Genomic DNA, 22455 nt, shown 5'->3' on the forward strand with positions numbered 1-22455 from the left:
CGGGTGAGGAGGCAGGACTGACCGGCCGGGATCGTGTCTAGCGCCCATTCCAAGGAGGTGGCTCAGGAGGCCGTGCTGGTGTGCCCCAAAACACCATCCTGCCAGCTCCAGACCGCACGGTTCCTGCGCGTGATGGACTTCTGAGACCTGTGGGGGTGGGGTGGAGGCAAGGCCCTGCGCCCTGGCCCTGGCCGGCCTCAGGGGTCGGGTAGTGGCTTGGCGTGTTCGGGGCCTGCAGGGCACGGCAGCACGCATCCCTGCCACCCCAGGGCACGCGGGGGCGGGGTGGAGGTGAGCTGTTCCCTTAACCTCGTGCTAGCAGGCGGCCCCTCGGGCATCGGCTCCGAGGTGGGGCGGGGGGCTGGCGGCGGAGGAGGGGGCTGGCGGAGCAGAGCGGCGCGGCCCCAAGTTTATGCTAATCCGTGCAGAGCCCGCCTCCCGCCTCCCCTCTGCGGCCCCAGCCGCGAGCAGCGCCGGCCACTCGGCGGGACGCAGCCGCCGCTAAGCGCCAGGCGGCCGGCGGGCGAGCTCCGGGGGGTGCGGGCAGCGACGGGACCCGGGCTGGCAAGCGGCTGGCTGGCGCAGCGGGCAGACAGAGACGCACGGCTGGGGACCACCGCACGGGGCCAGGTGGAGACGCCGGGGCTGCGATGGGTCACCACCGCTTGCCCGTCTGGCTGTGCGCCCTCGTGGCGCTGCTCTCCGGGGCGCAGGCCAGAGGCACCCCGCTCCTGGCGCGGCCATCGGCGCCCGGTGCTTCCCGCTACAACCTCTACACGACGGGATGGCGCCCCAGGCTGCGCCCGGGGCCGCACAAGTAAGCGCGGGCCGAGCGGCGGCGGGAAGAGGGAGGGACGGGGCCCACGCGGCGCGCGGCCGCTCCCACCTGCCCCTAGCCGGAGCCCTCGCCTCGGCGGGCGCCCCTACTCTCCAGGATGCTGGGTGGCTGGCGAAGAAAAGCTAAACTGAGGGGGCCTGTCACGGCGGCCGAGATCCTGGCAGTGCCAGCAGAAACCTTTCCAACGAAGTAACATTTTCCAGCTGCGCTGCGTGCAAGCTCTGGGCGCAGCGGCCCAGGTGGAGGGAGTGGAGGGAGGGAGGTCGGTGTGCGGAGGCCTTGCAACTCTCCCTGCCTTGCCAGGTTGTAGGTGGAGCCGAGCGCCTGGCGGCAGCTCCTGCGGACAGCATGGCCCCGGCAACCCCATAGGAGCCCCAAGGTGGCTGAGCCGCGAAGTTCGTGGGGGCTTTTGGGTTTTAGGCCCATGCTGTGGGACCGGCATCCACAGCTCGTGGGGGGCGTTGCTGCCCTAGCTTTTGGTATAAATTTAGGAGGCATCAGCTTGCTGTCTGGCCTCTATGAGGTGGTTTAGGGGCTCTGCCTGGGCTTGGCTGGATTTGAGAGATGTGATAGGAGATGCCGAGCCCGGAGCTGCCAGCCAGGGGGCCTGGGCACAGCAGAGCAACTTCGTGGAGTAGGCAGTATAAGAACTGCATTGAGAGTGAGGTGAGCTGTGCAAAGGTGGGGGCTAGAAAGCTGCAAGGGGAGCAGGGAGGACCACATCCCTAGGAGTCAGTGAGGGGAGGGAGGTTGAGCAGTCTGGTCTAAGAGGAGGCATTAAGTTGGAATCTCAGATGCCTTGAATCTCAGGAGGCTTTGGGACCAGTGAAAGAGCTGGAGGGTGGGAACTGGGGATGCCCTTGGGGCAGCAGCTGGGGGCCTCTTCCCAGCCACACCAGACTCCTGGGTGGATTTGAGCTTAGCCCAGTGGCCACCTGCCATGGATGCTGGGATCAGCGAGAGACCAGCAGTGGGGCTGGTGGCAGCCTGGAAGAAGATTCTGGACCGCAGGGCAAAAGGCCTGCCTCTCAAGAACAAGGAGACCAGATGGAAGAGAGATGGGGTCTCCACTGAGGCTAACAATCCAGGGAGGGGGTGGGAACCCCCGGTGGCCTGGCTGAGGCCAGACAGTCCAGGGGGGCCTTCTTTGCCTGCAGGGCCCTCTGTGCCTATGTGGTGCACAGGAACGTGACGTGCATCCTGCAGGATGGAGCTGAGCGCTACGTGAAGGCCGAGTACCGGCAGTGCGGGTGGGGCCCCAAGTGTCCCAGGACAGTCATGTGAGTGTGCCTCCACCCCACCTACTTGCGACCCCCGACATAAACCCCAGTTCTGCTAAGTGGGTCAAGGGAGAAGCCAGGTCCCAGGGCTTAGACCAGACAGGAGCTGCATGTTGTCACACACAGGTGTGATGTGTAAGCCTGGAGAAGTTCAAGGGTGTGTCTGGAAACAGACCTCTTAGCTCCAGTGTGTCAGCAGGTGAATGTGGATGCAGTGGACCATGGAGGGAAGAGTCCCCGGTGAGCCCTGCCCGCACTCCTCAGCCTGCCCTGCCTCGTTCTAGATTCGAGCTGCCTTCCTGTCAGCCTCTATGGGCAGTGCCCTGTCCCTGAAGTAGCCTAAAGGGCTCACAGGAGCCAGGAGTGGCCGCCACAAGAGGGCAGTGCGGGGAGCTGCCGCCCCCAGCTCCAGGGCAGGACCCATCCCCACCTACCCGGAGGGACAGCAGGGAGGGGTTGAGAGTTTACTGGGTCTCGGAGGTGCCAGTGAAACCAGTGGAATTCCTTAGGGCAGCATGAGCTAAGGAGGTCCAGGTGGCCTTGGGAGCATTGGGGCTCAGCCCCTGCTCACTTCTTAAGTAAATAGGGTGGGGTGGGCCTTCTACCTGCATTCTCCCTTCACACAGCTCTAAGCCCCAGGAGGGCTTTCTCCCACCCACCACGCCCTGTTGCCTTAACCACAGCAAAAGGACAGTCGTGGGAGGGAGACATCCAGACCCGGGGTGAGTGCTAGAGGGGAGCCTTGAATGCCTCAGCCCACAGGTGCATGAACCTGCCCTTTGCCCTCCCCGGCCCAGGTACCACACCGTGCTGAGACCCAGGTACAAGGTTGGCTACAAGACAGTGACAGAGCTCACCTGGCGCTGCTGTCCTGGCCTCGCCGGAGAAGGCTGCCCTGAGCACCTCACGGAGCATGGGGCCGCCCCGCCCCAGGTGGAGCCTGAGCCCCAGGTTCCCTCAGGACAGCTGGGCTCAGGTCCCCAGCCCTCTCCTTACAGCAGAGCAGCCCCCAGCCCCCAAGGTGAGTCTACCTGTTGAGAGCCTTGGGTTCACTGGAGAAGGCAGGGGTCTGACCCAGAGAGGGGGTCTGGCAAGGCTTGGGGGAGGATCCCTTTCATACTGGGCATGAGGGTGGCCTCCAGGACCCCACTCTGCTCCTGCTGCAAAGCTGAGGGCGCTCTGCCCAGCAGGAAGCTGGATATAGAACAGGAAGTCAAGTGGCAGGCTGAGGCCAGGCCAGTGAGACCCTGGGGTTCCCTCCTCCTCCCCTTTTCCAGGAAGGAAAAGCCCAGGACTGTTTGGTGAGCGGCTAGAACGCCTGGAGGGTGACGTTCAGCGCCTGGCCCAAGCCTACAGTACCCTCAGCGGCCTAGTGGCCAGCCAAGAGGACCCCAACAGGACGACTGGTGGCCCCAGGGCTCCTGCGGCCCCTGCAGGCTTTGGGGACATCCCTGAGGGGCTTGTGGATCCAGGAGACAGAGCCGGAGGACCGCTGACACCTCCACTGGGAGAGATCCTGAACAAGGTGACAGAGGTGAGCAACACGCTGCAGACCAAAGTGCAGCTGCTGGATGAGGTGCACGGGCTGGCCCTCGGCCACGAGGCCCACCTGCAGCGGCTGCGGGATGCTCCGCCGTCCCCGCTCACTTCCCTGGCTCTGCTGGAGGAGTACGTGGACCGGAGGCTGCAGCGGCTCTGGGGGAGCCTGCTGGACGGCTTCGAGCAGAAGCTGCAAGGCGTCCAGGGTGAGTGTGACCTGCGGGTGCAGGAGGTGCAGCGGCAGTGTGAACAGGGCCAGGCTGCCAGCAGGAGGCTGCACCAGCGCCTCGATGGCCGGGAGCTGGCCCTGCGCCGTGAGCTGTCACAGCTGGGCACCCGGCTACAGGGCCTGAGCATGGCCAGCGGGGGCAGCTGCTGCGGCCAGCTGGCCTTGATCAGTGCCCGTGTGGACAGCCTTGAGAGGAACCTGCAGACAGTAGCCGCGACCCAGAGGAACCCGGGCGTCCCAGCTGGGGACGAGCTCACCAGACTCTCTGCTGCCATGCTTGAGGGAGGAATGGATGGGCTGCTCGAGGGTCTGGAGTCCCTCAACGGCACAGAGAATGGAGCGAGGAGCTGCTGCCTGAGGATGGAGATGGGGGGCTGGGGAGTGGGGGGCTTTGCAACCGTGCTGGAAGAGCGTGTACAGAGCCTGGAAGAGCGCCTGGCAACACTGGCCAGTGAGCTGAGCCACAACAGTGCGCCGCCGGGCAGGTCGGCACGGCCCCTCGTGCAAACAGAGCTGGCTGTGCTGGAACAACGGCTGGTTTCCCTGGAGACGTCGTGCACGCCCAGTACTACCTCTGCCATCCTGGACAACCTTGTGGCGGAGGTGAAGGCCTGGCAGAGCCAGAGCAAGGCCCTGCTCCACCAGGTGGCCAGCCACGCCGCCCTGCTCCAGCAGCTCAATGGCACTGTGGCCGAGGTCCAGGGGCAGCTGGCAGAGGGCACGGGCAGCTCCCTCCAAGGTGAGATCACTCTACTCAAGGTCAATCTGAACTCGGTGAGCAAATCGCTCACGGGCCTCAGTGACTCCGTCAGCCAGTACTCTGATGCCTTCCTGGCTGCCAACACATCCCTGGACGAGAGGGAACGCAAGGTGGAAGCTGAAGTCCACGCCATCCAGGAGCAGGTCAGCAGCCAAGGCTCGAGGCTTCGGGCTGGGCACAAGCAGGTCCTGACCCTGCGGGGGGAGCTCGAGCAACTCAAGGCTGGTGTGGCCAGCATGGCCGGCAGGCTGAGCCGCTGCCAGGATACAGCCCAGGAACTCCAGCATGCAGTGGGCCACTTTGACCAGCGGGTGGCACAGGTGGAAGGTGCGTGTGGGAGGCTGGGCTTGCTGGCTGCAGGCCTGGACAGCTTGCCCACCAAGCCCCTGGGATCTAGGGAAGGCCTATGGGGCCACATGGACCAGCTAAACCGCACACTGGCCCAGCACACGCAGGACATTGCCCGCCTCCGGGATGACCTGCTGAACTGCCGGGCCCAGCTGGCTGAGCAGGCCCGGCTCGTGCATGCTCACTAGGCAGGCTGGACAGGATCCCAGCCCTGGGGCCGTCACCACAGAGCCCAGACCTAGCCAACGGCACCTTTCAGCCTGACCTACCTTGATACCCATTTGGAGACCACTAGAGGAGTGGTCTTGATCTAGCTCCACCTGATTGTCCCAGCCGACAAGCTCCATGCTCAGTACTACACAGACTGGACAATTCAGGGTCATGGTTGATGCAAGGACATCATGCCTGAAGGCCAGGGTGGCACTCGCGTCCCATGGTCTGCAGATTGCTCTTCTGTGGACAGCTGGAACAGGCAGGGGGTGGAAAGACCTACAGGCTCTCCCTTTGCCCGAAATAGTCCTGAGCCCTTGGAGGCTTCTGGTCCTTGTCCCCCTGGCTTTTGTGTCCAGGCATCCGGGCTCGAAGTCTGCGGGAAGGTGCTACCCCGGGAGCTGTCCCCACCCCTGGCAGCGTCACCGGTGTCGTTTATGAATCGAGGACCAGAAACTTCTGGATCCCCACACCGCTTCCAGGACAGAACAGAAGCACAACGACTCACTGAGAGTTCGCTTTATTCCTTTTGGCCCTCCCTTGAGGGGAGGGCCTAGGCAGCTGTAGAATCCCAGAGGAAAGACTTGGACTCAGGCCGTCTGGTTCGAGACCCCTCCCCACTTTATCCTTCCCCCAAGATGTTTCCAAGGTGCTCTGGGACCCACCAGGGTTCTCTCCCTGGAGAGCAACGCTAATCTGTCCCAGGCCTGAAAGAGGCCACAGCTGGAGGGAAGGGGGCACAGGCCTGGCTTTTAAGGCCCTTGGGAAACTCCAGCCCTGCCAGGATGTTGACAAAGTGGCAAGGAATTCAGGTACAAAGCCATCACGGGACACTTGGAAAACCGCTCCTCAGGCCTGTGCAGTGCCCAGACCGATGCCCGTCTCGGCAGAGTCCCCGCCTCCGTGCCCCCTCAGCAGCCCCTGTGCTGTTTGCAGGGCCGTGAGGACCTGGCTTCTGGACGCTGCGTATTCTGCCCTCCACCTGGGAACTGTTGCGGGGGAGCCGGTTCTGGATTAAAGCTTTTAGCCAGTCTGAAGCTACTTTCTTCCCCCAAAACAGCGGGAGGGAAGGCACCGGGGTGGCAGCTCTGCCCCTCCCAGCTTCTCCTGAGTGAGCTCATGCTGCCAGCCTGCCCTGCTGGGCCCAGGGAAGAACAGCCAGGAAACGCCCACCTGCGTGGGGTTTGGGCCGTCCCCAGGGAAGGTGTCAGAAAAGCCGCAGTGACTGGGTGGGGGCTGGGGAACGGGAGCCCTGTTCCCTTAGCCCTTACGTGGGCCCTGACTCCCTGAGGTCTCAGGGGCAGTGGAGCATCCAGGATTGAGGTGGCAAAACCATGCACCCGTGGCAGGTGGTGATGCCTGGCTCAAGAGCCACGGGCCCGGGCCAGGTAAGAGTGTGGTTTCGGAGAGAACAGTCTTGGAAGGGGGGGGGGGGTGGCAGGACAGAGTTCTCTCCAGAAGCTACTCAGCTATCCACACTCCTGCAGCTGCCAACCCTTCCGTCTGCGCAGGGGCTGAAGCCTCGGTGGGGCCTCCCTCTTCACTCCCTCCTGTCAGTTGAGGCAAGACCCTGGGGTGACAGGGACATGCTGAGACCTGGAGCAGCTGATGGGGAGAAGAGGGGTCAGCCAACCAACCTGCAGCCCCCCACCTGCTTGGTTGGGGTTGGCGCTGTGGCACCCAGAGCAGACTCAGGCCAGGGCGTTAAAGTCCACAGCAGGCAGTGGCTCCCGCCAGTAGCAGAAGCTGCTAAATTCAGGGTGGGTCAGGTCTGTGCTGGGGCCCCGGGCCACAGGGGGGAAGAGAAGTTCCACCGCCTCGCTGAGCCGCTGGTACCTGTGGGCAGAATGGGCTGGCCCTGAGAGCTGAGCCGCCACCAGACCAGGCCTCCGCCCCATCCCACCCGGGAGCCCTGGGCAAGGGCCAGACCCCTAGGAGGAGAGGGGGAAACTGGGATGCAGGGAGAGGCCTGCCCGTGGGACCCCAGGCAGGGTTTGTTCTCACGTGGATTTGTGGTTTTTCAGCAGCTCCTGGCTGAGCTCTCCCCTGGGGTTAACTGTGAAGATGCGCGCTTCAGGCAGGCCCACCTGGCGGTAGGCCACGACGTCCTGTGGGGGACAGGTGGGGCCCATGGGACAGAGGCAGGGACCGCGGAGGAGGCGGCGGCTGTGTCTGCAGGAGGGACACACTCACGTTGGGCCTGTTCCCAAAGGCAGCATAGAAGGGCTGACCGTGGGGCAGAAACAACTGCTGGATGTCACTCAGGCAGGCTATCTTGAACACCTCCGGCTTCTTCTCAATCACCTCCCTGGGGGGCGGGGCCACGGCCAGGGCAGGGGACCATGGAGGGGTAGAAATGGAAGGGATGGCAGTGGTGGGTGACAGGGACTCTGGCCCAGCCCCTGCTGCCACCCAGGAGCTCATAGTGGCTGGGGCTGGGCTGGCACCAGGGCTGCCCCCTTCCCAAGGGGTACTGTACGTGTACTGAGTCACGAAGGTTACCTGTGGAGGGCGGAGAAGAGGCTGCTGGGAGACAGCAGTATGGGGCCCTTGGGGAGGCCACAGCCCCTCTCGCTCACCCACTGCAGGTACCCCTTGGTGAGGTCAGCCATGCCGATGGCCCGCGCTGAGCAATACAGGAACTTGTACCCGTTTCTAGGGGGCGGGGTAGGATGGGGAGGCATGAGTCATCAGAAGCCAGCTGTCCCCAGCAGTGAGCCCAAGCTTTGGGCCCCCAGCTTTCAAGCCCAGAGACTTCACAGGGTGCAGACTTGGGGAAAGCGGCTGGTTCAGGCCTGAGAGAGGTCCCTCCATGGCTGTCCCAGCTAGGAGGAGCACGAGCAGTCCCAAGGCCAGGAGGGGCAGGATGGGCCCTCTCCCCGGGCCCAGCAGAAAGACTCCCACTCTGGAATGTGGCCCGGGGATGAGTGGTCCTCAGCTCTGTGCTCCAGGCGTCTCCCCAGGCTGCTTCCCTTGTGGGTCTTGCTGGTCCCCAAGCCTCACTTCCCAGGTCAGAGGCCAGGGTGCCCTAAGGCATCCTCCCTTCTTCCTTCCCTCCCTCCCTCCCTCGAGCTGGAGGCCAGGCCCCAGCCAGCACTCACAGGTGGATTTTGTGGTAGAGACTGGTGATGCCCTGGTGAGTCCAGTCTTTGCCCAGCTGGGGCAGAATGTGGCCCAGAGCATCGGACCTGCAGCCAGAGACGAAGGGTCACTATGGGGCAGGCCCACCATGACCCACCAGGAAGGGAGGGGCTCCCACACTGTCTCCCCGACAGAGACACCACCCCCCCAGCCCGGAGGGAAGCAAGCCCCCAGGCCCTGGGCCAGCTGAACCTCACTTGGTGATGGTGCCGTCGATGTCAGAGATGACCACCTTGTCGTCCCATTTCCACAGGTAGATGGTGGCCTTGCAGCGGCAGGTGCCCTGGTACTGAGTGGTCACACTGAAGACCACATCATTGGCACCTTCTTGCAGGTTCAGGCGCCGCTGGGGCCAGGCAAAGGGAGGGCAGGGGGGTTGTGACTTGTCACAGCCAGGTGTTGCCCACCCAAAACTGGCCTGCAGTTCCCACAAGCCTCTCGTTATCTCTCCAGTCTTCCAGTCAGCCCAAACCTCCCTTCACTCCCCTTTGAAATAAAACAAAGCTGCCATAGGGGAAACCCCACCCAGGTTTTTAAGTCAGCCCGAAGGCCACGGCTGCTCTTTTCATGGAGACAGGCCCAATCGATAGAGAAGGCCCCACGGGGTTCTCACAAGGAAGCCCCTGCCTGGGGGTAGGGCGCCTCACACCCCACACAGAGAGACCTAGCCCAGCCCTGGTCCATAGACAAGACTGGGGCAGTGCTGCACCAAAGCGGGTGTGAGTCCCAGGGCACCAGGCAAGTGGCCATTGTTCTGTGATGGGCTGGGCAGTCCCTGCCGGATGCCTCCCTGACCAGAGCCACATTCGAGAAGAAAACATTGTTACAAGAGCTCAGGGAACACATGGCTGGGGGGCCGGGGGTTGCCAAAGCCCAAGAGGCTTTCCGGTGGCATTTGATTCCCTGTTTGTGGCCTCCAAGGGCCAGCTGGCTTACTGTAGGTAGATGCTATAGGAGGAAGTAAGAGAAGCCTTCCCCAGGGCAGAGAAATGGGCTGCAGTGAGAAGCGAGCCTCCTCCCCCTGGGGGTATCCCAGTGGAGGGAGGCCAGGGCAATGGATCCCGGCTTACGGTGAGCATGCGGCCCTGTGGAGCCGTTTCTCAGCTGAGCCCTGCAGATGGAATTCATGCGGGCCCGCTCCCTACACACACGCTAAGCTACGTGTGCACACATACGATCTGATCGGAAGAGAGGCGCAGGGACTTCTTGTAGGTGGGGATGTAGGCAGGAGTCCTGGGTGGAGGGGAGGGGACCTCGAGGATCACAGGGCTGTCTGGGCCATCGTCATCGCTGCTGGGGACTCCAGTCTTCTCCCTGTGGACACACTGGCTCTCAGGGCCTTCACACTGGCCCACGTCGTGAGGCGCCTGGCCCTGTCTCTCTAGAGGCCACCCCTCCCTCCAGGTACCTCCCAGGTCATGTGGCAACAGACACACAGGTGTTGGCTGGCAGTTTCTACCCAAGCAGGTGACAACAGAGCTGGAGCCAAGACCCAGGGCTGCCAGCCCTGAGTGCACCTCCATAGCCAGGATGCCAGGCCCTGTCCTGAGCTGATTCCCAGAGATACCTAGAAGTGCATCTTAGGGCTTAGTCCTAGCCCCACCTGCTTCAGCTTCAGTCTACTCAGCCTTGGTCACCCTCTACCCACCCTCAGGTGGCTGGATCACTTCAGAGGTGAGAAAAGGAAGGGAAGTCAGTCCCCTCCTCCCAACCCAGGGCTGGCGGGGAGAGAGGCCTTGCCCTCCATCATATAGCAGCCCTGTGCCTAGGCCAGGAGTCTCAGCACCTGTTCTAGCTGTGGCATTTCCTGTTAGTGGCTAAGGGACACTTGATGTATCTCTAGGTCTTAGTTTTCCCATCTGTGAAGTGGGGGCATTTCTCAGGAGAACGAAAGGGTCTAGACATGCTTGGGGAGTGATGGGAACCATGGTTGGGGAAGGGGTGCTGGCCCCAACCCCATCTCTTCAACCCCAGGGCAATCTTCCCCAGCATCCTCTGCGACCAGGATGTTCAACTCACCCCTGCTGCTCCTTGCCTGTGGGTCTCTCCCTCTGGGCACTGGGCTGTGGGGAGAACATCCATCCAGTGAAGCCTGCCTCCTGCCCCGTGCAGGCCCCACCCGTGACCATGACTGTGACCACCTACCTCCTCGGCCGGGAAGTCCCTGCGTCGCCAGGAAAACCACCATCGCCCCCCCTTGCGAGGCATCTTCTCCTTCTCCAGCTTGTCCACGGTGCTCTGTGGGCAGGTGAAGGCCATGGCATTTTGTCCTGTGCCCCACACGTCTATACTACGCTGCCTCCAGGGTGTAGGAGGAGGGCCTGAGCCACAAGTCTGGACCAAGCCTAGAGCAAGGTGCAGTCAACGTCTGGGTGCTGAGGAGGCCTCTCTCCTGGGATTCCAAGTCGTTACTCATGGGGCCATGCACAGGAGACCGAGAGCCTTTCCTGTCCCCTAACCTTGACCTTTGGCTCTAGGCCAGCCTCAGCCCTGGCCCCCAAGTCTTGAGTCTATCCCTCTACTAGAGTAGGACTGAAGCTCAAGACAGGGCTTTTGGAGTTTCATAAGATCTGATATTCAGGATCTGCATGATGCTACCAAGTGGCAGCAGGAGGGACAGGCTACAGCCAGGGTGCCCCTCAACTGCCAACACTACTACATGGGTCTTCCCAAAGTCAGTCCTACTCTAGGCATAGCCTGCTGCTCTCTGTGTTCCCATCACTGGTTGCGTCCATGCGATCTTGTGAAAAGTGCTGATTGGATCTGTGCTAGGTAACCCTGAGGAAAGCCCAGACCAAGGCTTATCTGGGAGACACAGAATGGGGAACCTGGGTCAGGAGGATGAGGGCTCAGGGTGATTATCCAGGTGCCCACCTGAGCTGGGAACAGGCCTTGGAGGCTGTCTGGGTCAACCCAACAGGGCAGTGGCCCTCTTCCTTCCCATAAGACAACATCCCAGAGCCAGCCTGGGGGTGGAGCTGAGCATCTTCAAATGTAGGCACCACCTATCAGCAGTTGAGTAAGCCTAAACTAGCAAGAACTGACCCTGGTCTGTACCCAGAGGGGCAGAAGGTTGAGGGTGGCACAGGCTGGCCCTGCCCAGGAGCACACATCCTCCAAGGGTGAGGGCGGGTATCCTAGGAAGGGTGAAGAGGCTGGGTCCCTCCCACATCTGGGCATTTCCACATGCTTTATCCAGCCCAGATCCATCCTCTAACCTCTGCCCCCAACACCGCCCCTCTACTCTGTTGCAGGCTCTCAGCACACCTGGCCATCTCTTCTTCCTTCCCAGGAAGGTGGGGACAGTTTTTGTTTAGTTCATGACTGTTCACAACCTGGCACAGCACACAGTAGGGACTCAAGTGTGTGCTCCTAGGAGCAGCAAGCACCCCACAGCCTGGCCTGGAGGAGGAGTCTTAGGGGAAGGGTGGAGTTTCCATCTCCTAAGCCCCTTGGTTCACATCTAAAAGCCTCCTGTTGAAGGCCTGTCCCTGTTGAGGCCTCTGTTGAATGTTTACCCCCTCTGAATTGTCCAGAGTTCCTTTGAAGTAAAATCCCAATCGAATAGTACCAGCCATGGCCAGGGTACTAGGGAGGGGCAGGGCCTCCTTTCCACAGGCGGACCTCCCCCCCCCCGGCCCCTCTCTGTCCACCCTCCACTTTCCTGCCAAGGGCCTCCAGGTGCAGGGGTGATGGCCACTTCCCCCAGCCCAACAGTGTTCTGTTACCTTGGGCAAGTTCTTCTGGAAGGCTTGCAGGGAGAGGATCATGGGGGCAGCCACAGCCCAGTTATAGTACCTGCAGGCACAAAAGGCAGCAGCTGTAGTTCAGGGGCACGGGCGTGGGCCACTCTCCCACCCCCAGGAGCCCCAGCCCGGCACTCACTTCTCATTGACTTTCACCACCAGGTTCGGGTCATCCAGGAGCCCAGGTTTTGTGATGAGGTCCTGGTAGGAGACGAGGTGCTGGTTGAACTTCTCTGGGTACGCAGGAAGAAAGGGAGGGGTGAGCCTGGTGCAGACCACATGACCCCCAGTCCCCATGGGACTCCTGGTCCCCACACTCTGCCACAGAGCTCCAGATTGTTCTACTGATGTAGCAGGGCGCCTCCCTGCCTGTGGTGGTTGGGTTTGCTCCCACCCCAGGATTTGCAGGGTAAGTTACAGCTTAAGCACTGGCTTTCTGGGAACTGGGGAATGCTCACTCAGCTCAGGGGTCTTTCCTGCCCTCCCCCATCTCTTGGGCCCAGCGTCAGTCCTCAGAGCGGTTCAGGCCAGGCTGGAACCTACCTGGGGAGATGTCGCGGCTGTCTGCCAGTCCACCACAGAGTGATAGTGCTATGGTGTCCACCGTGTCTACACTGGGTTCTGGTCCAGGTTCGGGGTTGGGCTCCCTCGGGAGCTTCTGGCTGCTGGGTTCACTCCACCTCCTGGGCCCCAGCCCATGGTCACTTGGGGCAGAAGGGTCAACAGTGACATGAATACAAGGCGGGTGAGAGGCAGGGCCCCTCTTCCCAGGCCTTGGCCCCCACGCCCTGACCAAGACACCCAGGCACCTCTTGGGGAAGTAAAGGGCTGCATCCTCAGAGTCCAGGGAAGGCAGGTGGTCCAGGTAGATGTCGCTGGGGCCCAGGTGCTGGCTTTTCTTCAGGGAACCTGCGGTGGGGGGAGGGACACCTGTAGACCTAGCCCGTGCCCCCTGCCTTTGAACATTCTGCGGTGATAGGAATGCCTTACATTTGCACTGCCCAGTAAGGTAGCTGGCAGCCACACGTGGCTATCAAGCACATTAAAATGGGGTTAGTATAACAGAGAAATGGGATTTTAAATTGTGCTTAATTTTTAAAATTGTTCCGTTACTTATTTGGGAGACAGAGAGACAGACAGATTTTCTATGCAAATACCCACAATGACTACAGCTGGGCCAGACCAAAGCCAGGAGCTTGGAATTTAATCCAGGTCTCCCACATGGGTGGCAGGGACCCAAGTACTTGAGCCATCACCTGATGTACCCCAGGGTTCTCAAACCCACGCACTCCCATATGGGATGCAGGTGTCCCAAGCCACATCGTTTAACTAACGCAGCTTTTAAAAGCTACTCTGGGCCAGCAGACACTGATTTCGACAGTGCGGCTCCCAAGCCTCCCCCTTACTCTTAGATAAGCCCAGCCTGTGTGTCAGGATGGATCCAGCTCTGCTTGTCTCCCCGACTTCCTCCCCAGCCTCTCCCCTTCCTCAACAGCTCCAGACACAGCCACTGCCCTCAGTTCCTGGACACGAAACCTCTCCCGCAGTAGCACCCTGCACATGGAAGTCTCTCCCCGTGCTCCTCAGGAGGCTGATCTGCCTCACTCTTCACTCCAGCATCTCCTGCTCAGACAGGCCTTCCCGAACCACGTGATTCAAACAGCCATCTTCAGCTGACAGCTCTGTCCCGCACTGGTCCTGCCCAGTCTTGGTAATGCATGCATCATGTCTCCCCCACTGGACCGGGAGCCCCATAAGGCCTGCTACCAAGTACCTGGCACATAGTAGGTGCTGAAAACAAACCTGGAGTCCTGCAGCCCACCCAGGGATCCCAGCCATCACTCACCTTTCCCCCTGGAGCATCCCTCTGGTGGCCTGGGGGCAGGCGGCCTCTCCAGGGTCGCCCAGCTCCAGGACTTCGAGGTAGGAGGGAGGCCGGCATCCCTGAAGCTCTGAGTCTCGCTTTTCTCACTCTCTGGGGTGGGGAGAGGGGGACCCACCGCTGTCCCCCTCCAGTGGGACTGCACATCAGACTGAAGCAAGTCAGCACGGACCCCTGCTTGCAGGACTGGGGGTCCTGACGGGTCCACACCAGGCACACAGGAAGAGGAGGGGCTGGGTCCTCCCTGAGGAGAAGCTGCCCCCGCGCTGCCTTCCGGGACCGCCGAAGACTCGGGCCGCTCGGCTTTGGCCACCTGCAGTCAAAGACGCGTGGGCAGGTATGGGGCCAGCCGTTAACACCCCACACAGCTCGGGGGACATGGCCCCAGTCTGTCACTCCAGCCATAACCCGGGCAGGCCACAGACCCACCACAAGGCAGGGATGGGGGGTTAACGTGGGGGAACTCACCTGCGGCAGACTCCCCCAGGCCCACTGCATGTGGGACTCGGCTCGCAGGGGACTGGGCTCCAGGGCCCGGAGCTCCAGCTCTGAGTCACTCTTAGGGGACACGAGCCCATCTGGTGTGAGGCTGCAGGAAACAAGACTCAGACACCACCACGTCAGGTTGCCACCCCCGCTGCCCACCTGGCTCAGGAAAAGAGAGGTGGACTGCACATTATTTATGCCTATGTCGTACCCAGGCCGTGTAAAGACATGCAGATACATAGACAGCACACCAGGGCTTAAAGAACACTACAAACCAATAACAAGAAAGCAGTCCAGTGAGGAGGGGGGCGGGGCAAGGTTATGACTGATCCCAGAACTGGGTCTCCACCTGGGGTGGGGGAAAGTTCTGGAACCCCACGGTGGTGATGGCTGCAACCATCGTGAACATACTTACTTAATGCCACTGGATTCATTCCAATGGTGAATTTTACGTTATGTATATTTGACCACAATCAAGGGGGAGAAAAGCAGACTTGAACAGAGAAATACAGATGGCCCAGGAACAGGTGAAATGAGCTCTGTGTCACTCATCATCAGAACAATGTAAGTTGAGACCCGAGGCCCCGCTGCCGCCTGCCAGGGCCCTCACCTGGCCTGCGGGGCCCACTCGCCGTCCGAATAGGGGTAGAAGTCTCTGGGCTGCGGTGAGGACGCCCCTTCTGACGGGACACTGTTGAAGGGCACAGGGCAGGGCTCACAGGCGGGGCTGGGCCCTGGCGCGGGAGCCGTCGGACTTGGGGAGATGAAGCAACAAGAGCATGGAGAGGTCAAGGCCCTTGCCCGGGGTCAGAGGAAACAGTGCCTGAAGCCCGGGGGGCTCCCCACACCCCTGGCCCCCACCTGGTCCCTACACACCCTGCAGGCTCCGGCCTGGGCTTCGCCAGCAGAGCCAACTCCCTCTCGGCGCCAGCCTCGGCTTCCTCCGAGCTGGAATCCGTCGCCCCGGCATCCTCCCTCCGACGGGCTTTCTTCTTGCGCCGCTTCCTCCTCCGTCCCACAGAGGCCGTGCCCGTGCCCGCCGCCAGGGGGCCCTCGGCTGTGCGCAGCTGGGAGTCCCAGCCAGGCAGGGCCCCCCAGGGGAGGGGCGAGGTGCACAGGCGGGGAGGCACATCTTCCTATGGAGCAAGTGGAGGAGGTGGGGCAGAGCTGAGGGGCTGGGGCCGGAGGCTGGCCCACCACCCAGTCAACCTGAGCCTTGCCTGGGCCCCAGGCCCTGCTGGGGCTCCTTGAGAGGAAAGGAGACATGGAGTCCAGAGGTGGCAGCCGCTGATGGCCACAGGGTTCCCAGGAGCCACAGACACCCTCACAGACCAGGCAGAGACCTGGGCTTTAGCCTCTCATCTCCACTCAGGAGATACCTGCTTCTCCCTTAAGACTCAGCCAGAGGCTGGCGCCGCGGCTCACTAGGCTAATCCTCCACCTAGCGGCGCTGGCACACCAGGTTCTAGTCCCGGTCGGGGCGCCGGATTCTGTCCCGGTTGCCCCTCTTCCAGGCCAGCTCTTTGCTGTGGCCCGGGAGTGCAGTGGAGGATGGCCCAGGTGCTTGGGCCCTGTACCCCATGGGAGACCAGGAGAAGCACCTGGCTCCTGCCTTCGGATCAGCGCAGTGCGCCAGCCATTGGATGGTGAACCAACGGCAAAGGAAGACCTTTCTCTCTGTCTCTCTCTCTCACTATCCACTCTGCCTGTAAAAAAGAAAAAAAAAAGAAAAAAAAGAAAAAGACTCAGCCAGCCACCTCCTCCAGGAAGTTGTCCCTGACTATTCCCCGCCCCAGTTCCAACCCCCTTCACTGCAATGACCAGAGTCCCATCATCTGTTGTTTACAAGTCTGTCTCCTAGACTAGTCCAGAACATTCCTTAAAGCAGGGATCACCCATCAACCGAGTCCACCGCACAGCGTCCAGCATACATACAAATAAACCATTTTGTCACATTCAGATGGTTTAAACGGCTCTGTTGGCCGGGGCTGGACCCTGTCTGCCTTCTGCAAACAGGGCTCTCTTCACCGCCCACCCACACACTTCTGTGTTCCAGCTGCGCGGAACTGACGGCAGGCCCAGAACAAGGCAGGCCTTATGTTCTCCAGCCCCCTGGCCGTCCCGCAGCTCCCCCGCCTCCTCTCCAAGCAGCTCGGGCAAGGCCTCCTGGTCATCAGGTGTCCCCTCTTCTGCGAACCCTGCTCCTACTTCCCAGGAAGGGCAGTCTGCCTGCACCCTGGCCCCTTCCTCTGGGCCCCAGCAGCACATCACAAGGGTCCCGCCTGTACCAGACCCATGCTGATGGGCGCAAAGAGGAGGGGGATGGTGACAAATCCAGAGAGGGCCCCAGTGAGGGGATGGGGCAGATGTTGGCAAGGATGGCCACACTCACCTCATCACTGTCCAGTTCCTGGACGAAGAAGGCCTCCCCACTGTCCCCCAGCTTCATGTGCAAGTCCACGGGCTCCCCATTGATCTCGATGTCCACCTGCAATGGTAACTGGTAGGCCTTTCACCCATGCTCCGGGCCACTGGGCTTCTCGCTGTCCGGAGCACTGGGTTTCCTGGACCCTGCTGTGCCTGGCTGCTGTTGATTGCTTCTTGTCCATGTCCCTCTCTTTCCCACAGCTCACAAGAACAGGGACGTGACCTGTCTGCCATCACTGAGCCCCAGCCCCCAGGGGTTGACTGTATGAACAATGGTGAGAATTACTACTTACTGGGCACTTTGGCTGGTGTTTTATAGAGATCATCTGGTTTAATCTTTACAACAACCCCGTGGAGTAGTTCCTGTCATTTACAGATGAAGAAACTGAGGCTTGGTGGGCGGGGTCATTTGAGAGGAAGTGGCCTCACAGCCAATGAGTCTTTGAATCTGGAAGGTCCAAATCCACAACCCAAACTTTTAACCTCCTAGATCTGTCTTCTCCAGTTACACCTGCCTATCAGGATTCTAGAAAGTTCTCTGTCGCTTTAATGTGAAGGGGATTCAGGCCCAGGAAACCTTGAGTCACAGCAGACTGAGTGGAGGGACAAGGACTAGCCTTTGAGCGCCACCCTCATACCTGGTCCTGGGACAGGACATACCTGGTCCTGTGTATGTCTTCCAAACCAGCCCACCACCACCACTACCACTTGGCAGGTAAGAGCACGCCCACAGGGCGGGTGAAGTGACTGGGCTCCATGACCAGGAATCCACAGGTAAGGTCTAAGGAAGCCTGAGCCAGGTCTGAGGGTCCCAGATCCATGCATTGCTTCCACGGGAAAAATGAGAGCCCTCCTGTACCCAAATTCCAACCAACCCCCAAACACCCAAGCAGGATAGGAGAGAGGAGAAGCTCATCAAGAGGACAGATCCGCACCACAGGGAGGCGCAGGTCCTCTCCGGGGGCTGCAGTGGCCACCCCAGGTTAAAAGTGCTCCCCAGGGCACTCACCACCTTCTCCCGGGACCGCAGCACCCCCAGCTTGCCGAAGCGCACGTGGAAGGGCGAGCACCGGAATGAGCCATCCACCTGCTTCACCACCAGCACGTCAATGCCGCCGCTCAGCGTGGCCGGGTTCAGGCCCCGGTACAGCTCCTTCACAGTCCCAAACACTGTTTCCGCCAGCTGCCCCACGAGGTTCATGGCTGGTGCTGGCAGGCAGAGGCAGTGCTGTGCACAGAGGTCGGCTCCAGCACCCTCTGTGCGGCGTCTCCTGCAGTCCGGCCACTCCTGCCCCCACTGACTCCTGTGTCCTGCCTCGGTGAGCCTCTGCACACACGGCAGGTGCCGTGGGTAGGGGGTGCACCCGCAGACGTGGGTCTAGCCCCAGTTTGCCCACCGGCCTGCCTCGGGAGCTTAGCACAGCTGCTGATCTCCACCTCTGTAAAACAAGGGCACGGAGTAAGACAACACCGGATCGCCGTGTGCCCCTAAATGCCGTGACTCATGATAATGACCACGGTGCTCCGTGGGCAGGGCTCACTCATCACAACAGCCCTGTGAGGCTGGCCGGGCAGGTGTCATTATGTCTGTTTACAGAGGAGCCAGCTGACGCGCAGAGAAGAGTGACTCGTCCAGGGTCTCACAACTAGCAAGGACAGGACCTGGGATTCAAGTTCAAGGCAGTGTGGTTCTCCCCCAGAGCCCTTGCTGTGAACCATCAGCATGGTCCCAACCCGGGAACGGAAAGGCTCGGCGATACGGGCCACTTCCTGACCAATCAGACCCAGGGCCCCCTGGATAATGGGCTACAGCCTTCTCTTCCCAGAAATTGGGGGGCAGAGGGTCTGTTTTCCACCTGAGAGATGGATTCAGCTGCCTGGCTGCCTCTTGGTCCTAGGAGTTGGAAAGGTCGTTTTTGGGGCCTGTGGCCTGCTTAGAGGGGATCAGAGGTGGGAGCACCCCAAGTATCTAAGGCTTTTCAGTGCCATTCCTGGAGTCAGATGCCCAAGGCAGGGGGTCCCAGCCATGAGGCTCAGCTCTCTGGTTGGAGGCCCACCCACAGCCTGATCCCCTGGGGGTCCAGGCCACAGTCCCAGCCCGCAGCTGCAGCTTTGGCTCAGCTGGTGTTATCATTTGGATATTAGTCTGGGTGTCCCCTAAAGATCCACGTGTTAGAGGCTGAGTTGCCAAAGCCTTAATGATCCTAAGAGGGTGGAAACTTAATCCAGTTAGGATATTTAGTGGTGGCCCCTGTGGGAAGGGATGGGATTGGATTAGGTTGTTGAGGTGGAGCTCCCGAATCAGATTGTGGAGGCTTAAGCAGGAGAGACAGGAGCACAGGTGCCGGCAAGAATGCCATCACCAGATGCCAAAACTATGGGACCACCCAACCTTGGACGGTGAACCTCCAAACCATGAACTGAAGTACACCTCCTTCCTAAGCAATGTGTCTTAGTTATTTTGTTGTAGTGACGGCAAGCTAATATGGCCAGCTAGGCCCTCAGACCCACACTCAGGCCCTACCCCCGGCCAGACTGGTCCCTCCAGTCTCCCACACCAACAGGGCTGGGCGAGGCAGAAGCAGGAGGTGGTGGCAGCCATGGAGAAAAGCCAGGGCTATAATGAGCTGTCCCCAAGCAGCCCTGCCACCCAGGCTGGTGACCTGCTACTCTGGCTGCTAGGACTCCAACCATCCCATCTCCACAGGGCACCTGTCTCTCTCAAACCCTGCACCAGAACCTCTGGAAGACAGCCTGCCCAGGAAGACCACTCCTGGAAGGAGCCAGGGTCAGGTGAGTTAGCAAAGCTAATAGGCCCTAGATGGAGGAGGGAGTATGAGTGATGTCCTTCAGTCCCATCCTATGGGCTTCTCCTACTCCAAGCCACGACCCCACGCCATGTCGCAGTTGTCCATAGAAGGTAATGTGGCCCACAGCCGCCTCTGCCCAGCCCTCTCTCACCTGGCATTGGAGATGCGGACCAGGCACCAGTTCCCCCTGGGGGGCTTGTTAGCAGTATACAAACTCAGAGCCAACCCAGACCTCCTGGGTCACCGTCTGTATTCGAACAGGATCCACAAGTGACTGCTGCACCCTCTGCGTCAGGGGAAGAACTGGAACGTGCTTGCAGTCCACAGCCTCTCTTGGGAGACAAGAATGACGAGGCCCAGACAGACACCATGGCTCGGGCAACCCTGATCCTCTGCCCTTCCTGGGTGGGCCACAAAGCAGTGGCTTCTTTCGGTCTGTGTCAGTGCTTCACAAATACAAGAGACAACTAGAATTGCTAAAGTGAAGTTGGGAGAGAATGTGGACTCTCCACGCCACTCAAATTCAGTAACTGTTTTATCTGCAAGACACCTCCTTATGTGCTAGGTAAAAGTTCCACTTTTCTTTTGTTTCTCACTGCCTAGCACCAAACTCTTCGTAGGTCCTGGGAGACGGACAGACTGACAAGGTTTGGAGGGCAGGGCTCTAGACCACTATGACCAAGGCAAGCAGAGAGGACTCCAGGAGAGTCCAGGAGAAAGCACAGGAGGGGTGGATTGGGGGTTGGGGGTAAAGGTCTGGCCAGCTGGAGGCCCAAGCCTGAGCTACGTGTCCTGCTGAGGACAAAAGTGGAGGGAGGGGGGTGGCAGGCTCAGCTGGCTCCAGCACAGGTTTTCAGCTTCAGCATTATTGCCATGTGGGGCCAGATGGTTCTTGGTTGGAGGTTTCAGGGAGGGGTGCTGTGCCTGACAGCATTGCCATGTCCTTGGCCTCTATACAGTAGACACCTGTCACACCTCTCTGCATCCCAAATTGTCTCTAGACACTGTTCCAAGTTTCCTGGCAGACAAGTGATCCAGCAAACAGAGCTGAACAGCAAAGAAGGCACCTGGCACCCGGTGCTCCGATCCACCATGTAGGATTCTCAGGCAAGGAGCTTGCTGGCCTCCGTGTCTCCTTCTATGAACCATGGCCTCCATTTCTGAGGCCTGTCTCAGCTGTAATGTCACTGGGGGTGTAGAAGCCTGTCCTCTCCCTGCTGTCCCCCACCCCAGCCTCACCAGTAGATGCCCCCAGGTCTGCCTGCTCAGCATACTAGGGGCCTTCCATGAACCCTGCCCTGGGCTCTGCCCTTCTGCCTATACCCACACCCAAGGGTACCTTCTTCTTCCTAGCACCTTGCTCTGCCTCCTTGGACAGGCATCCTCCCTGAGCAGTCAGGGGCCTGCTCTGCCTGGCTCCCCCATATCACCCTCCACCCCCACACAAACAAGTGTAACGTCAAAACCTTCCTCTTCCTCCCATCCCCACCCACCTTGTGCCTGGTCAGTTCCAAGCCCTCTCATTCCTACCTCTTCTCCCCTGCCTCCATTTCCTGCAGTCCCGGTCAAGGCCTTATTGCCAGATGCCCAGCTCCTGGAAGGCAGCAGGGCACTGTGGGGGAGAGCACAGACCTCAGGGTTCTAACCCCAGGATGCCACTTCACAGCCATGACCTTGGACAGGCCACTTCATCTCTCAGAGCCTCAATGTCCGCCTCAGAAGTGGGGGTAACACAGGCACATGTGAGTAACTCAGGTGTGCGATGAATGTGGTCACCCATTCTGACGATTGCAGCCGCTGCTCGGGGTCATGGCAGCCCCCTGGCATCTGGTGCATAGTTTAGACTTCTTAACTTGGCCTTCAAGGCCCTGCATGGGGACAGTGCCTTGCTCAAGCCTCAGACCCCAGGCCTTCCAGGGTAGTCTACAACTCCCCCACGGGGGAGCTGGGACAGGCTGCCCTGGGTCTGAGTCCTCAGCCCTCCCAGGCTCCCATGAGGGATGGGTGTGGCTCTCCATCTTGGACCAGAGCGGGCAGGAGAGGCTTCCATTGCCCTGGGTCAGAGAGAGCACCATCCCAGCTCCCCGGACTGACCGGCCCAGCCTCAGGTCAGGCAGGGGGAGGGTCAGACCCTGCTTAGCAACGGAGGCCCCTGGGTGTCCTCCCAGGTCACAGGGCCAAGACAAGCTGGGCCACCCCACCCCCCCGCAGGGGGGCGTCTCCTCTCCAGACCCCATGTTCTGGGTATCTAGGTGGTCAGCAGCCTTAGGCTGGGAGAAGGACACAAGGGGGCCGGCCCCTCCAGCCCTGCATTCCCCGTGGGATGACCGCTGGTGGACTCAGGCTAGCAAGCAGAAATGAAGTTGGGGTGGGGGCAGAACAGATGGGCAGGGCAAGAGGCCACAGCGACACCTCTTCCCGGCCCGGGGTGGGCCCTACCCTACCTGGGGAGTTGCCCACTGGATCGCCTGGACGCGGGGCGGCCGCCTCCACTTGTGGACACAGCTTCAAAAGGCAAACGCCTTCAGCCCGCACTCACTCGGCGCTTCCGGCTCCTGTAGCACCGGGCGAGATCCCGGCTCCACCTCTTCCACCAGCCAGGTGCGGCCTCTGCAGGCCCCGATCCGTCCAGGCTCCACCCCGAAGGAGAGCCCGCTCCGCCCTCACGCTCTTTCACCTGTAGGGCAGGGGCGGGACCAGGCTGCAGGTTCCACCCCGGCCCCGCCCGGCGCCCGCGGCGGGAAAGTGGGGCCTCGGGA

The 22455-nt window shown here is 60.8% G+C and overlaps 2 protein-coding genes across 6 annotated transcripts; one reads left to right on the plus strand and one right to left on the minus strand.

Moving 5' to 3' along the window:
• Positions 1-433: 433 nt before the first annotated feature.
• Positions 434-6237, plus strand: EMILIN3 (elastin microfibril interfacer 3). Its single transcript, XM_008274446.5, has 4 exons — positions 434-817; positions 1996-2118; positions 2916-3139; positions 3396-6237. The coding sequence occupies exons 1-4, from the start codon at positions 651-653 to the stop codon at positions 5180-5182; spliced, it is 2301 nt and encodes a 766-aa protein (XP_008272668.4). The 5' UTR covers positions 434-650; the 3' UTR covers positions 5183-6237.
• On the minus strand, positions 5709-22310 carry LPIN3 (lipin 3). Of its 5 annotated transcripts, XM_089307106.1 has the most exons (22): positions 22141-22310; positions 21227-21308; positions 17896-18325; positions 16852-16947; positions 15321-15595; positions 15070-15213; positions 14442-14562; positions 13938-14286; positions 12901-13000; positions 12635-12795; positions 12231-12324; positions 12074-12143; positions 10491-10583; positions 10365-10408; positions 9521-9659; positions 8543-8691; positions 8306-8392; positions 7707-7859; positions 7398-7512; positions 7209-7312; positions 6856-7040; positions 5709-6774 (listed from the first exon to the last, which is right to left on the minus strand). In XM_089307106.1, exons 3-21 carry the CDS (start codon positions 18085-18087, stop codon positions 6896-6898), a joined length of 2631 nt encoding a protein of 876 aa, XP_089163232.1. In that variant the 5' UTR covers positions 18088-18325; positions 21227-21308; positions 22141-22310; the 3' UTR covers positions 5709-6774; positions 6856-6895. The 5 variants fall into 5 exon arrangements, with proteins under 5 accessions (XP_089163232.1, XP_089163231.1, XP_051701015.1 ...); XM_089307105.1 differs by having other exon boundaries at positions 5709-7040; positions 21227-21290; positions 22141-22309; XM_051845055.3 differs by having other exon boundaries at positions 5709-7040; positions 15070-15150; positions 15336-15595; positions 22141-22308.
• Between the last annotated feature and the right edge of the window lie 145 nt (positions 22311-22455).

This window comes from Oryctolagus cuniculus, chromosome 11 (assembly GCF_051225735.1).
Source record: "Oryctolagus cuniculus isolate XC-2025 breed Fujian yellow rabbit chromosome 11, ASM5122573v1, whole genome shotgun sequence".
Lineage (NCBI taxonomy): Eukaryota > Metazoa > Chordata > Mammalia > Lagomorpha > Leporidae > Oryctolagus > Oryctolagus cuniculus.

Excerpts from the sequence above, each read along its gene's own strand:
- EMILIN3 (XM_008274446.5), top strand. The coding sequence starts at position 651 with ATGGGTCACCACCGCTTGCCCGTCTGGCTGTGCGCCCTCGTGGCGCTG. Across the intron at positions 818-1,995 it reads CTGCGCCCGGGGCCGCACAA|GGCCCTCTGTGCCTATGTGG; the intron begins GTAAGCGCGGGC and ends CTTTGCCTGCAG. Across the intron at positions 2,119-2,915 it reads AAGTGTCCCAGGACAGTCAT|GTACCACACCGTGCTGAGAC; the intron begins GTGAGTGTGCCT and ends TCCCCGGCCCAG.
- LPIN3 (XM_089307106.1), bottom strand. The coding sequence starts at position 18,087 with ATGAACCTCGTGGGGCAGCTGGCGGAAACAGTGTTTGGGACTGTGAAG. Across the intron at positions 13,001-13,937 it reads GGGATGCTCCAGGGGGAAAG|GTTCCCTGAAGAAAAGCCAG; the intron begins GTGAGTGATGGC and ends CCCCCACCGCAG. Across the intron at positions 10,409-10,490 it reads GGGACTTCCCGGCCGAGGAG|CCCAGTGCCCAGAGGGAGAG; the intron begins GTAGGTGGTCAC and ends TTCTCCCCACAG.